Source organism: Mus caroli, unplaced genomic scaffold (assembly GCF_978045245.1).
Source record: "Mus caroli unplaced genomic scaffold, Mus_caroli_1 scaffold_1, whole genome shotgun sequence".
In the NCBI taxonomy this organism is placed as follows: domain Eukaryota; kingdom Metazoa; phylum Chordata; class Mammalia; order Rodentia; family Muridae; genus Mus; species Mus caroli.
The window spans coordinates 93,513,664-93,528,743 of NW_028227256.1; the positions used below are offsets into that span (position 1 = coordinate 93,513,664).

General features: G+C 38.4%; 1 protein-coding gene across 1 annotated transcript in view; it reads right to left on the reverse strand.

Moving 5' to 3' along the window:
- Positions 1–1,175: 1,175 nt before the first annotated feature.
- The window catches only part of LOC110294028 (solute carrier organic anion transporter family member 6A1), a 76,884-nt gene continuing 62,979 nt past the window's right edge, over positions 1,176–15,080 (reverse strand). Inside the window, exons 13-15 of the mRNA XM_021161990.2 lie at positions 6,736–6,878; positions 5,123–5,172; positions 1,176–1,263 (exon numbers count right to left, since the gene is read on the reverse strand). Of these exons, the coding sequence (XP_021017649.1) occupies positions 6,766–6,878 (113 nt within the window). The 3' untranslated portion in view covers positions 1,176–1,263; positions 5,123–5,172; positions 6,736–6,765. The remainder of the gene's footprint in view (positions 1,264–5,122; positions 5,173–6,735; positions 6,879–15,080) is intronic.

Below are 15,080 nucleotides of genomic sequence, written 5' to 3' on the forward strand. Positions count from 1 at the left end.
GTTTTTGGCCAAGGTGTCCCATGGGAATTCCCAAACAACCCAGGCTATTGCTAAGACTATAGGTTGCTCTCTGAAAACTGACAGCAACGTCACATTGCTGAAGAAAACACCCACAAAAAGCTTGTGGAAATGTCTAGGTGGTGCCAACATAGAGCCTTCTATACATATTTGATAATGTATTTGGTACATTACTCTGCAGGCTATCAAAGAATAAAGGTAAACACCAATCCACCCAACAAATGGTTTGATCTATAACGGTGTCCTGTCCTCAAGATATGCTAGGCAATAATGGCACAAAGCTTGTGAGAATAATCAACCAATATTTGTTCCTACGAAAGGCTTGCTCCAAGAGATGAAACCCATAGCTGACACTACTTGGGTGGATCAAAACATAAGAACTAAATTGTCTAAAGATCAAACAAAATACTACTGTTTTAAACACACACACACATACATACACACACATGCATGTACATACACCTGCTCACAAACTACAAACAAAAATATAGCAATAAAATGACTCCTAGTACCATTCTGCCATACTCATACTTCTTGCTAAGCCATCATTAAGATAAATGAGATCTATTTATCTAAATTGACAAATAAGTTGGACTGAAACATAATTATATATCATACTTTGTAATTTACATAATTGTTATAATTTTGTTCAATTTTACATTGAGAGAAAATAGCCTTTTATTAGACAAAAAGGGAGAATTGTTGAGGCTTTGTCTTTTATTCTTTATTGTAATGCTAAGTGTGGGCCCCCAAGACCTGAATCTACATATAGCTCCTGGGACCCTGCCCCCAAGTTTACTCTGATTGATGAAAATTTTAGGTTATAATTTAATAATTTAAAATTATACTTCACTAAAATCTATGTTACATATGTAAAATAATATTTTAAACTTCTAATCCAGAGCTAGCAAGTGGCTTAGTAGATAAGGGTGCTTGTTCATACATCTGCGTTCAATCCCTTTAGCCCACAGCAGTATGAGAAAACTGACTCCTGAGAGCTGCTCATGTATGCACGATTTCAAGAACACACACTGCTTCTTCCATAAAACTATGAAAAAAATGCTAATCCATAAACATGGTCAGAAATGTTTCACAAAAGTATTCTTTATTACTAAAATGAAAATATGCATAGATACTTTTCTGATAATTTTCTCTTATGAAATTATAGCACTGCCACAATCTTATGAAATCTCCAAAGGATAGGCTGCTGTTCTTAGAACCTGGGCAATCACAGGTTCTCCAGTCCTACAGATTGAAACCAAAGAGAGTTAGTCAATTTTCACATAAAACTAGCTTATACATTTTCACATTGCATGTTCAATTTAAAGAGTGTGAGCACAACGGATATTTTCTGCCTCATACTTTTTTATTCCTGTCATGGGTATGGATGATGTCATCTTTCCATGCAAGGTCATATTAAAGTTATCACTTCTCACTGAAAAGAAACAACAGAGAAAACTGGCTTATATGTTCTTGTTTTGTTGTTGTTGTTGTTTGTTTTTTTGTTGTTGGGTTTTTTTGTTTGTTTTGTTCTTTTGAGACAGTGTTTCTCTGTATAGCCCTGGCTGTCCTGGACCTCACTCTGTAAACCAGACTGGCCTCGAACTCAGAAATCCACCTGCCTCTGCCTCCCAAGTGCTGTGTGTGTGCCACCACTGCCGGGCTGGCTTATTTGTTCTTGTTACAGAAAAAAATAGTTTTTATCTAGTATTTGGAAACTATAGCAAAATGTTTACCAAATATGAAAAATTTAAATTTCTTTAGAAACATAGTTTAATTTGAGAAAAATCCCATACATTAATTGATATGTTTCTATATTTAAGTGCAAATTTTTCTCCATAAGAAACACTTGTGCTTAATTTTAAACTAAAGGGTAAAGAGAAAAAAACAGGCAATTTATTCAGATTATCGGGCACTTTTAATAAAATTGGGGTGAATGTAAAATGTAGAGATCTGTGACAAAATCAAATTTCATGGCTTCTAAAATAAAACTCAGTAGAATATGCATACTGCAAGTTTCTGGAATAATCTCTTTATGTCAAGCCATCAGTTCTAGAAATTTAGCTCTTAAAAGCTAAAATGATCTATCTTGGAAATTTAATATGATTTTAATTTACATTTTCATTATGTAATAGTGAAATATCTAATTTAATTTATAATATGATCAAGAAATGATTACCAAGATGCCCAATAAAAAACAAAAATGGACATTAGAAGGATGAAGTATAGATATGATAGCATTTTATTTTTATACGTGTGAAATTCTCACGAATAAAGTAGAACACTTGAAGAAAGGGAGTTAATGCTATATGGCTTATATCCAGTAACTAATCGGGAAACATTGCATAGTTAAAATGTGTACATTTTTACATTTCCATCTCACACTCCTCTATTAACTTCCTATTAAAAGTATTACGAGTGTGCTCTGTTCCCCCAGATCCAATACCCTAGTCTCACCCAAACCTCTGCAACAGAATACCTGTTGCAGCCTTCTTTGTTCCCCTTCCCCATCTTCTGTGGATCACACAAACCTTCCCCTCCTAGTATCACTCTCTCCATTTTCTGCTTCATTCTAGCTGCCAATTCCAGCTAAATCACAGACCATTCTTGAAAGAAAATTTTTTCACCTCTCCTTCTGTTCCTTGAAAGGAAAATTTCCAACTTCATATGGAAAACAAAACAAAACAAACTACCACCACCAATAACAACAAAAAACAATATAGCTAAAACAACCCTGAACTAGAAAAGAACTGCTGGAGATCTCCCCATTTCCAATTTCATGTTGTAACTCGGAGCTGTGGCAATAAAAATCACACGACATTGACAGAAAACAGATACACTGATCAAAGGAATCTAACTAAAGACCCAGACATAAATCACCACACCTATGAACACCTGATTTTTTTTTTTAATAAAGAAACCAGAAATAAACACTGGAAAAAATACAACATCTTTAACAATCGGTGCTCATCTACCTGGATGCCTGCATGTAGAAGAATGCAAATAGATCCATATTTATCACACTGCACAAAACTCAAGCCCAGATGGACCAAAACCCTTAACATACAACAAAATACACTGAACCTAACTGAAGAGAAAGTGAAAGAAAAACCTTTAACACGTCACAGAAGAACACTTCCTGAACAGAACACTTATAGCAAGGTACTAAAATCAACAATCAATAAATGGGAACTCATGTAACTGAAAAGCTTCTGTAAGGCAAAGTATACCTTAATTTGGACAAATCAGCAACCTACAGAATTAGAGAGAAATTTTACCAACTCCATGTCTGATGGAGAACTAGTATCAAACATATATAAAGAACTAAAGAAAGTAGGTATCAAGAAAACCAAAACAATCTAATTAAAAACTGGAGTACAGACCAAAACAAAGAATTCTCTACAGAGGAAACTCAAACATCAGAGAAACACGTAAAGGAAATGTTCAGCATTCTTAGCTACCAAGAAAATGCAAATCAAACCTCGTTTTGTTGTTTTGATATTCCATCTTACACATGTCAGAATGACTAACAATAACAAATGATAGCACATGGTTTTGATGGTATGGAAGAAGGGTAACTCTCCTCCATTGATGGTGGGAGCGCTGACTTGTGCAGCCACAATAGCAACAGATATAGTAGTTACTCAGAAAGGTGGGAATTGATTTACTTCTACCATTCTTGGGCATACATTTAAAGGACAATCCATCCTGCCACAAGGACATTCCCTGAACCATATTAACTGCTGCATTGTTCATAACAGATAGCTAGGAATTATAAATAAATCTAAGTGACCCAAAACTCAAGGATGGATAAAGAAAATGTGGTACATTTTCACAATGGAGTATTACTCAGTGTTGAAAAATTGTAACATTAAATTTACAGGCAAATGGACGGAAGTAGATTAATCTTGAATGAGGTAATCCAGACCCATAAAGATAAAAAAGTGTGTATTCACATATATGTGATTAGTAGATATTAAATAAATGATAATCTGCCTACAATACATACACAAAGAAATGGTATATGTAGAAAGGAAGGGAAGGGGAGACACAGGGATCTCCCTGGGAGGGGAAAACAGAACAGATTCTATGAGTGCACTGATGCTGCATGTAGATGGGAATGAGATAGTCATGTGGGGAGTGGGAGTGGAGATAGAGTTAAAGGAGATATTGATGGGCATTTGATAGATGGTACAAAAGTCTAGTGCAGTAGAAACAACCTAGAACATATAAGGGTGATCCAAATGAGGTCTCCTAATAATGGAGGAAAGAGAGTCCAAAAATACCTATCTCTTGTTTCAAGTGAAGCTTTTAGTAGTAGGACTAGGATGCATTCATTTTAGTTGTTGACTAAAGAGGTCAATGGAAATCCCCAAACAAGTCAGGCTGTTGCTAAGACAATAAGTTGGCCACACTGCCAAGAACAATGTCTACACCACTCCTTGAACATAGGTAAGTCCACCTGGTGCCTACATGGAGCCTTAAACCCTACATTCTAGTCTCTTTGGTGTGGGAAGGTACTCTGTGGGATACTAAAAGAGAAACAAAATCACCAACAAAGCCACAATATTTTTGGCCTACAATCTGTATTGCCTCTAAAATAGGCTAAGGCAATGATGGCACAGAACTTGTGGAAGCATCCAACTCATATTTGATTTGACTCAAGGCTCACTCCATAAGCCAGAACTCATACCTGACGCTGCTGAAGTGACCAAGAACCAGACACGAGATAGCCTAGAGACCTAGGATAAAACCAAACACTACTTTAATCCCAGCACTTGGGAGGCAGAGGCAGGCAGATTTCTGAGTTCAAGGCCAGCCTGGTCTACAGAGTGAGTTCGAGGACAGCCAAGGCTACACAGAGAAACCCTGTCTCGAAAAACAAAAAACAAACAAAAAATCCCCAAAAAACAAAACAAAAAACAACAAAACAAAAAACAAACAAACAAGGCAGTAAAATGACTTCTAAGGATAGTCTGCTGTACTCAAAGATCAGTGCATTATTCAGTCACCAATCAGAGAAGTTTCCTGCAGCAAATGGGAATAGATGCAGGGACCCACAGCCAGACATTATGCAGAGCGAAGGAGTTCTTGGAACATGTACCTTTAAATGGGATGTCTCCATCAAATCCTTTCCCTCAGAGCTCAGGAAACCTGGCAGAAGAGGAGGAAAGAGTGTAAGAGCCGGAAGGGTGGAAAATATCAGAACAAGGCTCTCTGTATCTACAGGGGAAGGTTCATATGAACTCGTAGACATGAAAGCAGTTCTCTCATAAATTTTAGCTTTCATCTTGTTGTTTATATAGAACTCCTAAGTATCTGAAGGACTGGATCTCTGATTCTTCTAGATCTTGTGGGTCTTTTCCTTCTGTTGGGTTGCCTTGTCCAGGTCCAATGTAATGGTTATACTTTTTATCTCATTTTATTTTATTTGTTATGTTTGGTTGTTATCTCCTAGAAGCCCATATTCTAATGAGAGACAGAAAGGGGGTACATCTGAAGAGGAGGCGAGGTGGGGAGGAACTTTGAGAAATAGAAAGAGGGGAAACTCTAATCAGAATATATTGTATGAGAAAAGAATCAATTTTAAATGAAAGGAAAAAGCTGCTATATATATATATATATATATATATATATATATATATATATATATATTCATATATATAATATATGAGTGCTCTATCTGCTTGTAGACCTGTATGCCAGAACACAGCATCAGATCACATTACAGATGATTGTTGCTGGAAACTGAAGTCAGGACCTATGCAAGAGCACCTCATTCTCTTAATTACCACACTTCTCTTGTTATAGATTTATTTTGTGTGTGTGTGTGTGTGTGTGTGTGTGTGTATGTGCGGTGCCCATTTTCCAATTAAATCAGCGTGTTTGTTTTGTTTATTTGTTTGTGAAAACAGAGTTTGTAACTCTGGTTGTCTAGAACTTAGTCTGTAGATCAACCTGGTCTTGAATTCAAAGATTTATTCACTCTGCCTCACAAATGTTGAGATTAAAGACATGCACCGTAACCCAGAATTATTTTTGTTACCTTGCTATGTTTATTCCTTGATTTTACATTCTATACAGGTCAAGTGAGTAAAAAGTTTAAATATATATATCTCAGAAAATATCTAATAAAAATGTAGGAATAAAAAAATTGGACACGGAAAATCCTGATATATATATATATGTATATATATATTAGATATTTTCTTTATTTACATTTCAAATGCTATCCGAAAGTCCCCTATACCCCCTGCCCTGCTCTCCTACCCACCTACTCCCACTTCTTGGCCCTGGCTTTCCCCTGTACTGGGGCATATAACGTTGGCAAGGGGCCTCTCTTCCCAATGATGGCCGACTAGGTCATCTTTTGCTACATATGCAGCTAGAGACACGAGCTCTGAGGGTACTGGTTAGTTCATATTGTTGTTCCACCTATAGGGTTGCAGACCCCTTCAGCTCCTTGGGTGCTTTCTCTAGCTTCTCCATTGGGGGCCCTGTGTTCCATCCTATAGATGACTGTGAGCATCCACTTTTTTAAAAGAAAAATTACTAAATATTCAAATATCTTAAGCAATCTTAAAAAGAGATCATGTTTTTATGCATCAGGTTAATTGTAGTATTACATAAAGCATATTTTAAAACTATATCACCATTATTATCTTGAAAGTTATTGATACAATATTCCATTGACAAAGGTAAAATTAAAATTCTTACCAAGGAAGAAATCAGTTAATAATTATTTTTTTATTTTTTGTCTCTTTTTCTTTTCTTTGCATTCTTACTTCCAACTCTGGAAACATTATATTTACAAAATGCCAAGAGAGTAAACAAGGTTGTGGCCAATTTGCAAAAAATACCTGTGTTAAAAAAGGAATAATGTAAGTCTGTTTTTAACCAAAGTTTTTTTAAAAGAATGCATGTACCTGAAGAAAAGATAGTTTATTTCTCAAAGTATTAATTTCCCAATTACAAAATGAAATTATTATAGAGTAGTATAAAATTAATATTTTCAATGCTTACAAAACGTTTCATATTAATCAGATAGCCTCCAAAGAGTAATGTTTTTTAATTCATTTACTGTATTAATTTAAAGATACATAAATGCATTTTATGTTCCAAATTTATCATCAATAGAAACTGAAACGTTCTTCAAGCTTTAAGCAGCTCTAGTGTTTAAAATATTGATCATTTTCCACACATAAAACGTTAATTTATAGAAAATTGCTTTTGTAGATTTTTGAAAATTAAAATTCATTACATAAGAATAATAATTAAACTTCACGAGTAATAAACCCTATTAGAGTCAAAATGTTCACGAGTAATAAACCCCATTAGAGTCAAAAAATACCAGCTATCCAATACAGCTACAACACAAGACAAGTAAAGTTAGTGAATCTTTTCCATTTATTAAATATTTCATATATCTCAAAGAATAATATCTCAATAATATACCTGTAATATTACAATGAAAATTATAGGTAGTGAATAACTATAGTGTTCTTTTGTAAACACAGAGTTTGAAAAAATAACTGAGAATTGATGAAAAACTACATCCTGTAGTGCTTCCAAGAAGAATGTGGTGGTAGTAAGAGACATATCTGACAAGAAGAGAAAAATTCAGACAGCTCATTAACATCTTCAACATTTAAATAAATAACATCCAGAGAGAGGAAAGAGGAACCTAGTGGTGGCACTGAGTCCTCTTTGAATACATTTTCCAAAGCACATGGAAGCAAGAGGAAGAAAAGGACACTTTCATCAAGAAGAATCAGGACAGAACAGAGCATTCTGCTGTAGTCTTACTAAGACTGACCTGAAATGATTGCATAGAACAGAGAGTGCAAAGAAATACCAAGAGATGTGCTTAATTTTGTGCTTAATTGGTGCAGAATTTCAAACAACAAAACAGTAATGATATGCTGTGGGCAGCACTGGCTGTTCTTATTGAGAATTTCAGTAGAACAGAAGGAATGGGAATGGAAAGACTTGGTAAGTTTATAGCCGGGTCAGGAAAGAGCAAAACCACATGTTTGGAAGAGCAAAACCTAAATGTGGCCCAGTGAGGACTTGCTAATGAGATAGTGTGACTAAACCTGAGTGGACAGTTGTGCATCAGAACAATCAGCTAAGGCCTAGAGTGACTGAGCTCCATCACTCAGAATGAATGGCCTTGCTGCTCAGGGGAACTCTTTCTCCCTGATTTCTTTTCTTTTGTTCTTTCTTTTACTTTTTTTTTTACCTCTCTCCTCTCTCTCTCTCTCTCTCTCTCTCTCTCTCTCTCTCTCTCTCTCTCTCTCTCTCTCTCTCTCTCTCTCTCTTCCTCTCTCCCTCTCTCCCTCCCTTCTTCCCAAAGGCTGCTTCTCCCTCTCCATGGTTCCCCTTCACAGAGTCTCTCCCCTTATTCCCCTCCCCTTCTCCTCAGAGAGGATGAAGCCTTCCCTCTACCTCTCCTCCCAGGCACATCAAGTCTCTGCCTGATTGGGCATATCCTCTTCCAGTGAGTTCAGACAAGGCAGTCATGGAGACTGAGCTGCATGTCTGTTACATATGTGATGGAGGCCTCAGTCTAGCCTGTGTATGTTCTTTGGTGGCTCAGTCCCTGAGAGTTCTGGGGGGAGGGTGAGGGGGGTTCAGATTAGTTAACTCTGTTGGTCTTCCTGAGGGGTTCCCATCACCTTCTGAGCCTTCCACCCTTCCCCCAACTCTTCCATAAGAGTCCCTGATATCCATCAAATGTTTGGCTGTGGGTATTTGCATATGTTTCAGTCTGCTGCTGGGTAGAGCCTCTCAGAGGACAGTTATGCTAGGGTCCTGTCTGTAAGAATAACAGATAATCATTAATAATGTCAGAGATTAGTGCTAGCCCATGGGATGGTCTCAAGTTGTGCCGGTTATTGATTGGACATTCCTTTACTTTCTGTAGACAGAAAAATTTGGGGGTTGAAAGTTTTGTTGGTGGGTTGGTGACTCTATACCTCCACTGAGATACCTGGGTAGCTATAGGAGGTGGCCTCTTCAGGTTACACATCCTCACTGATAGGCATCTCAGCTAAGGTCACTCTCATTGAGTCCTGAGAGGATTCCCCCATCGCAGATCTCTGGGACTTCCTAGAGATTCCCCACCAATCCTAGCAGCTGGAGATTTGCATTCTTTCTCCTAGCTTTTGAGGCTTCTCTCCTATCTCTGACCACACCGGATCCTGCCTCCCCATACCCCTCTTCCATCCAGTTCCTTCCCTCCTTCTGCCTTCTATGATGATGTTGTTTGTCCTTCTAAGTGTTCATCCTTTTTTGGGTCTTCTTTCTTGTTTAGGTTCTTTGGCTCTATAGGGTATATCATGGGTGTTCTGGACTCCATGGGTAATATCCACTTTGTCAGTGAGTGCATGTCCTTTTGGGACAGGGTTACCTCACTCAGGATGATATTTTCTATTTCCATCCACTTGCCTGCAAAACTCATTGTGTCTTTGTTTTTAATAGCCAAATAGAATTCCATTGTGTAAATGAACTACATTTTCTGCATCCATTCTTCTGTTGAGGGACATCTGGGTTGTTTCCAACTTCTGGCTATTAGAAATAAAGCCACTATGAATATAATGGACCATGTGTCTTTGTGGTATGGTGGAGCATCTTTTGTATATATGCCCAGGAGCAGTATAGCTGGGTCTTCAGGTAGAACTATTTCCAATTTTCTTAGAAACCACCAGACTGATTTCTAGAGTGTACAAGTTTGCAATCCCACCAGCAATGTACAAGTGTTTCCCCTTCTCCACATAATTGCTAGAATCAGCTGCCACTTGAGTTTCTGATCTTTGCCATTCTGATTGTTGTAATGTGGAATTTCAGGATCATTTTTATTTTCATCTCCCTGCTGACTAAGGATGTTGAACATTTCTTTGAGTGCTTCTCAGACATTCTAGATTCCTTTGTTGGGAATTCTCTGTTTATCTCTGTGCCCCATGTTAAAATTGGTTACTTGACTTGTTGGAGTCTAGCTTCTTGAGTTCTTTGTATATTTTGGATATTAGTCTCTATCAGATATAGGGTGAGTGAAGTACTTTACCTAATCAGTAGGCTGCTGCTTTGTAGTCTCATCAGTGTCTTTTGACATATAGAAACTTTTCAGTTAAATGAGGTATCATTTGCCAATTGTTGCTCTTAGGGCCTGAGCCCTTTGTTTTCTGATCAGGAAACTGTCTCCTGCAACAATTCAAGGCAATTTCCCATTTTTGCTTCTGTTAGATTTAGTGGATCCAGTTTTGTGTTGAAGTCCTTGATCCACTTGGACTTAGTGGCCATGGCTCAGACTTGAGTGTCATTGCTCATGTGGGCAGCAGGTCTCACTAAGTGGTCCTACATATCCAGAGAAACAAAATGCAAGTGTTGTGGGGTCCTGACAGCTTCAAAAATATTCTCAAAGAAGTAAGGAAGACCAGCCCAAACTTGGCTAGAAAGTTGGGCCACACTAGTTGAGTTTTGGAAATGGGCCTCTAGAGTAGACAACAGAGATCTAGAGCAGTTAGCAATATGAAGCAGCAGCAGGAAATGTTGTAGAAAGTGTGCAAAGCCAGAAAAAAGAGAAACACTGGGTGCAGGATCATCCAAATCACAGGGTAAAAGCTGGTCAACAGAGTCACTCATAACTATAATATTTATGGGATATCAGGATTGAAGCTTTAAAATTCTATATCTGCCATGCTGGATTTCAGTCTTCCTTGTGCTAAGGTATGCTTTTGTACCTTCTGACATCTCCCTTTAGACCTTAGTCTAAATATTTATCCTGTGCTTGTCACAATTTCACACTTCTATTTGTAGATGTATTTTTTTTAACAACAGCTCATATGTGAAAGTTCTTTCCATTAGTTTCAAGTTAACCTGTGGACTTGAACTTTGCAGGGATTCTGCAGGGTCCTTGACACTATGAGAATGTGGTTATTATATTTTACATTAGAAGAAGGGCATGGATCTTGGAAGCCAAGGATGGGTTGCTGAAGATTGGAAATTCACGCAAGAGAAGCTTGACCCCATTGTATGAACACTATGGTGATATGTCTGATAAGAGGTAGGACCCAGCCAGGCATGGTGGTTCACTCCTTTAATCCCAGCACTCGGGAGGCAGAGGTAGGTGGATTTCTGAGTTCGAGGCCACTCTGGTCTACAGAGTGAGTTCCAGGACAGCCAGGTCTATACAGAGAAACTCTGTCTCGAAAAACCACAAAAAAAGGGTGGGGAAGTAGGGCCCAGCAGAAGACTCACTAGAAATATAGATTTTACAAATAATTGAGCTTGATTACTTTCTATGTTAGCACTGAACCCAATTTCTGGATTTTTCTAGCTTCTTGTCTCACAATGTGATAGCTCTCTAACAAACAGGTCTCAGACTATGTCAAAGACCATGATCTGATGTAGCAAAAAGTCTCTTACAGAATTGTAATCTTATATGAAATTTTAATGTAGTCCCAAACTGTGGACTAAATAAACTTCTTTTCATTATAACATACTAAGACTCAACCACTATTATTATTTGTATCATTATAAAATACCAAGATCATTCATAGTATTCAAAGTGGAATAATACACATGGTATCTATCTGGCTTATTCATATTATGAGAGAAATGTTTCTTCTTTTTCAGGGCAGAATGTATCTTTGCTATGAAATGTCAGGTTGTCATTATCCATCCATCATAAACCATTTTAGATTGCTGCCCATTTTCTGTGATAGTTCTAAGCTTAGTTCTTACTTTTGTTTGCTTTGAAGTTCTAATTGATTCTTATGCTTTCCTTTCTGCTGAATTTCACTTCTTCTTATATACTTCTTTCTGATTGCATTCTCTTTTTGTTTCTATACTATCCTTCTTTTATCCAATACTAATGTGGGAATATATTCCAAGATTCTCCAATAGTTATGAAGTTATGCTTAGCACCAAATGGCTCGCATTCAAACAAACAATATAGACAACTTCACTTTCTGGTTTAGTTTCTGGTTCTACTATCCATTAAATTAAAAGATAGCCTCATATTCATGTTTTTACTCACAAATATTTTGTCCAAATTTAGGTATTCATCTGTGCTAGGTCCATCATTCTTGAATTTTCATGTAAAATATCTAAATGAATATAACTCTATTGTTCCTATTTGTAGTTTTACAGGGAGATAGTGCTCTCAGCATTAATCTTAGCATCTTGGTCCTGTATTTTTTTTCCTGATGAAGCACTCTTGTTTATTCTCATTTCCTTTAAAAGGAAGCTTCCAGTAATTCTTCTCCACAATATAGAGGCATTACTTCTCTCATAATTTTGAGGCTGTTCTTGTATAAATTAAAGACTACCTGAACACAAGCCCTGGGATACCACAGCATGTGACATTTCAGCCATGAAATGGCTGATGACTGGTTAGCAGTAGATTAGGTTCTTGAATAAAGAGAAGTCTTGCATCCTGGGAGGGACTAAAGATAATTACTCATTTTCTTGTGCTCTTCAAAATGGTTTGAAATTTTAAACTTAAGACTTTTGCTTTACCTGTAATCTCCTTTTAGTATCTTCAGGCCATCACTGGTGGTGGGGAACCAGCACCATGGTTAAGGCCCCACTATTCTACACTGGCAGTTTCTTCAGCTTCTTTAAAAGGACTAATTTCTATTGTCTCCTTGTCTAAGTCATAGAGGTTCTTTTAATGTAATTAAAAAATTAATCCTTTTGTAACTTCACACTTTTTTTTTTTCTAAACAAGGTTTCTCTGTATAGCCCTGGCTGTCCTGGAACTCACTCTGTAGGCTGGCCTCAAACTCACAAATCTGCCTGCCTCTGCCCCCCAAGTGCTGGGATTAAGGCGTGTGCCACCACTGCCCAGCTCACACATTCTATTTCATATACTCATCTGCCACTCATCTCTCTCGCTCTTCCCAGACACATCCTACTTTATTATGTCCTCCATCTGCTCCCCCAAACCCTGCTTTTAAAGGAAACTTACTGCAGTGGTTTGAATGACAGTTTCTCCCTTAGCCTCAGGTATTTGGACACTGGTTCCCAGCTGGTGGCCCTGTGAGGGGAGGTAGCTCTGCTGAAGAAAACGTGTCTTTGGGGTAGGATAATCTTACCCCAAGTCTAGTTTACTCTCTCTGCTTCATGTTTGTAGTTGAAGATGTGATCTCTTAGCTTCCTGCTTCCAATATCATTTCTGCCACTTTCTCCTGTGCCCTCCCACCTGTGGATTCTCATACTCGGGAACCCCACCTCAAGGCAGACTCTTCCATAAGCTGCTTTAGTCACTGCATTTTATCATAGCAACAGGAAAGTAGTGGACACAGAAGTGGTATCAGAGAGTGAGATCTCTGTGAAGAACCTGTGGGCTAGAAACACAGTTGAATTGTGTGCACATAACTTCATGGCTTATTCAAGTAGGAAAATGGAAGACAACAGCACCAAGAGAAATGTGGAGTGTAGAGGCATAGTTCAACCAGTTTCAGGGAGAAAGTAAAACAACTTGGCTAGCAGTCCTCCTTGTGATGTTTTGGTAAAGAATTTGCCTATCTTCTTCCTGGGTTCTATGAACTTCAATCAGAGAAATGCAAATCAAAATGACCCGGAGATTCCACCTTACACCAATCACAATGGCTAAGATCAAAATCTCAGGTGACAACACATGTTGGTAAGGATGTGGGGAAAGAGGAACATTCCTTCATTGATGGTGGGATTGAAAACTGGCACAACCACTCTGGACACCTATCTGGAAGCTCCTCAGAAATCAGAACTAGATCTACCTGAAGATCCAGCAATACCACTCTTGAAAATATACCCAAAAGATGCCTCACCATGCCACAGGAGCACATGTTCCACTATGTTCATAGTGGCCTTGTTTGTGATAGCCAGAAGCTGGAAACAATCTAGATGTTCCATGACATAAGAAAGGATACAGAAAATGTGGTTTATTTACACAAGGAATACTACTCAGCTATCAACAACAAGGGCATTCTGAGTTTTGCAAGCAAATAGACAGAACTAGAAAATATCCTGAGTGAGTTAACTCAGACCCAAAGGGACATGCATGGTATGTACTCACTAATAAATGGATATTAGCCAAAAAAAAAAAAAAGTACAGAATACCCAAGATACAGTCCACAGAACTTAAAAAGGCCAACAAACTAAGGGCCAAAGTGAGGACGCCTCAGTCCCACTTGGGAAAGAGAAGAAAGCAATCACAGGGGGGTGAGGAGGGAGGGATCTGGGACAAAAAGGGGACTGGGGTGGGGGGAAGAGGGGAACGTAACCCAGTATTGGGGGCGGGGGGTGGGAGGACTGAAGCCCTGAGGGCCAGCAGAAAGAATGGAAACAGGCAACCTCAGGAAGTAAGAGGTTGGGGTGACCCTCCAGAATATACCAGGGACCAGGTTTAGCAAAGGACTACTTGGGGGTTAATCATGCTTGATGCCAAGATTTATGACTGAGCTCAATGCTTATGATTAACATGAATAAAGGAGAGAACAGATTCCTCAAAAGTTGTCTTCTGATAGCCACATGCATGCATGCATACATACATACATACATACATACATACATACATACATGCATGCATACATGCGCACGAACACTCAAAGGGAGGGAACTTAGATGAAATGCCCTATAGTGGGGAGAGGAAACTTGTAGAGCCCACCTCAAGCAGAAAGACAGGGCATTAAGTCAGGGATGGTGTTGCCTTCCTAAGGTCAAAACTCTGACCCATAATTGTTCCTGTCTGAAAGAACTGCAGAGATGGAAATGGAGAGAAGCCAGAGCAAAAGAAGGTCTGGTAATAGGCCCAAAGTGGAGGCTCAAGAGGAGGTCCTAAGGCCTGACACTATTACTAAGGCTTTGGAGTGCTCACAAAAAGGGACCTATCATGACTGCCCCCTGAAAGACCCAACAAGCAGCTCAAAGAATCAGATGCAGATATTTGCACCCAACCAATGGACAGAAGCTGCTGACCCCTGTGGTTGAATTAGGGAAAATCTGAAAGAAGTTGAGGAGGAGGGTGACCCTGTAGGAGGACCAGCAGTCTCAATTAACCTGGACCCCTGAGATAT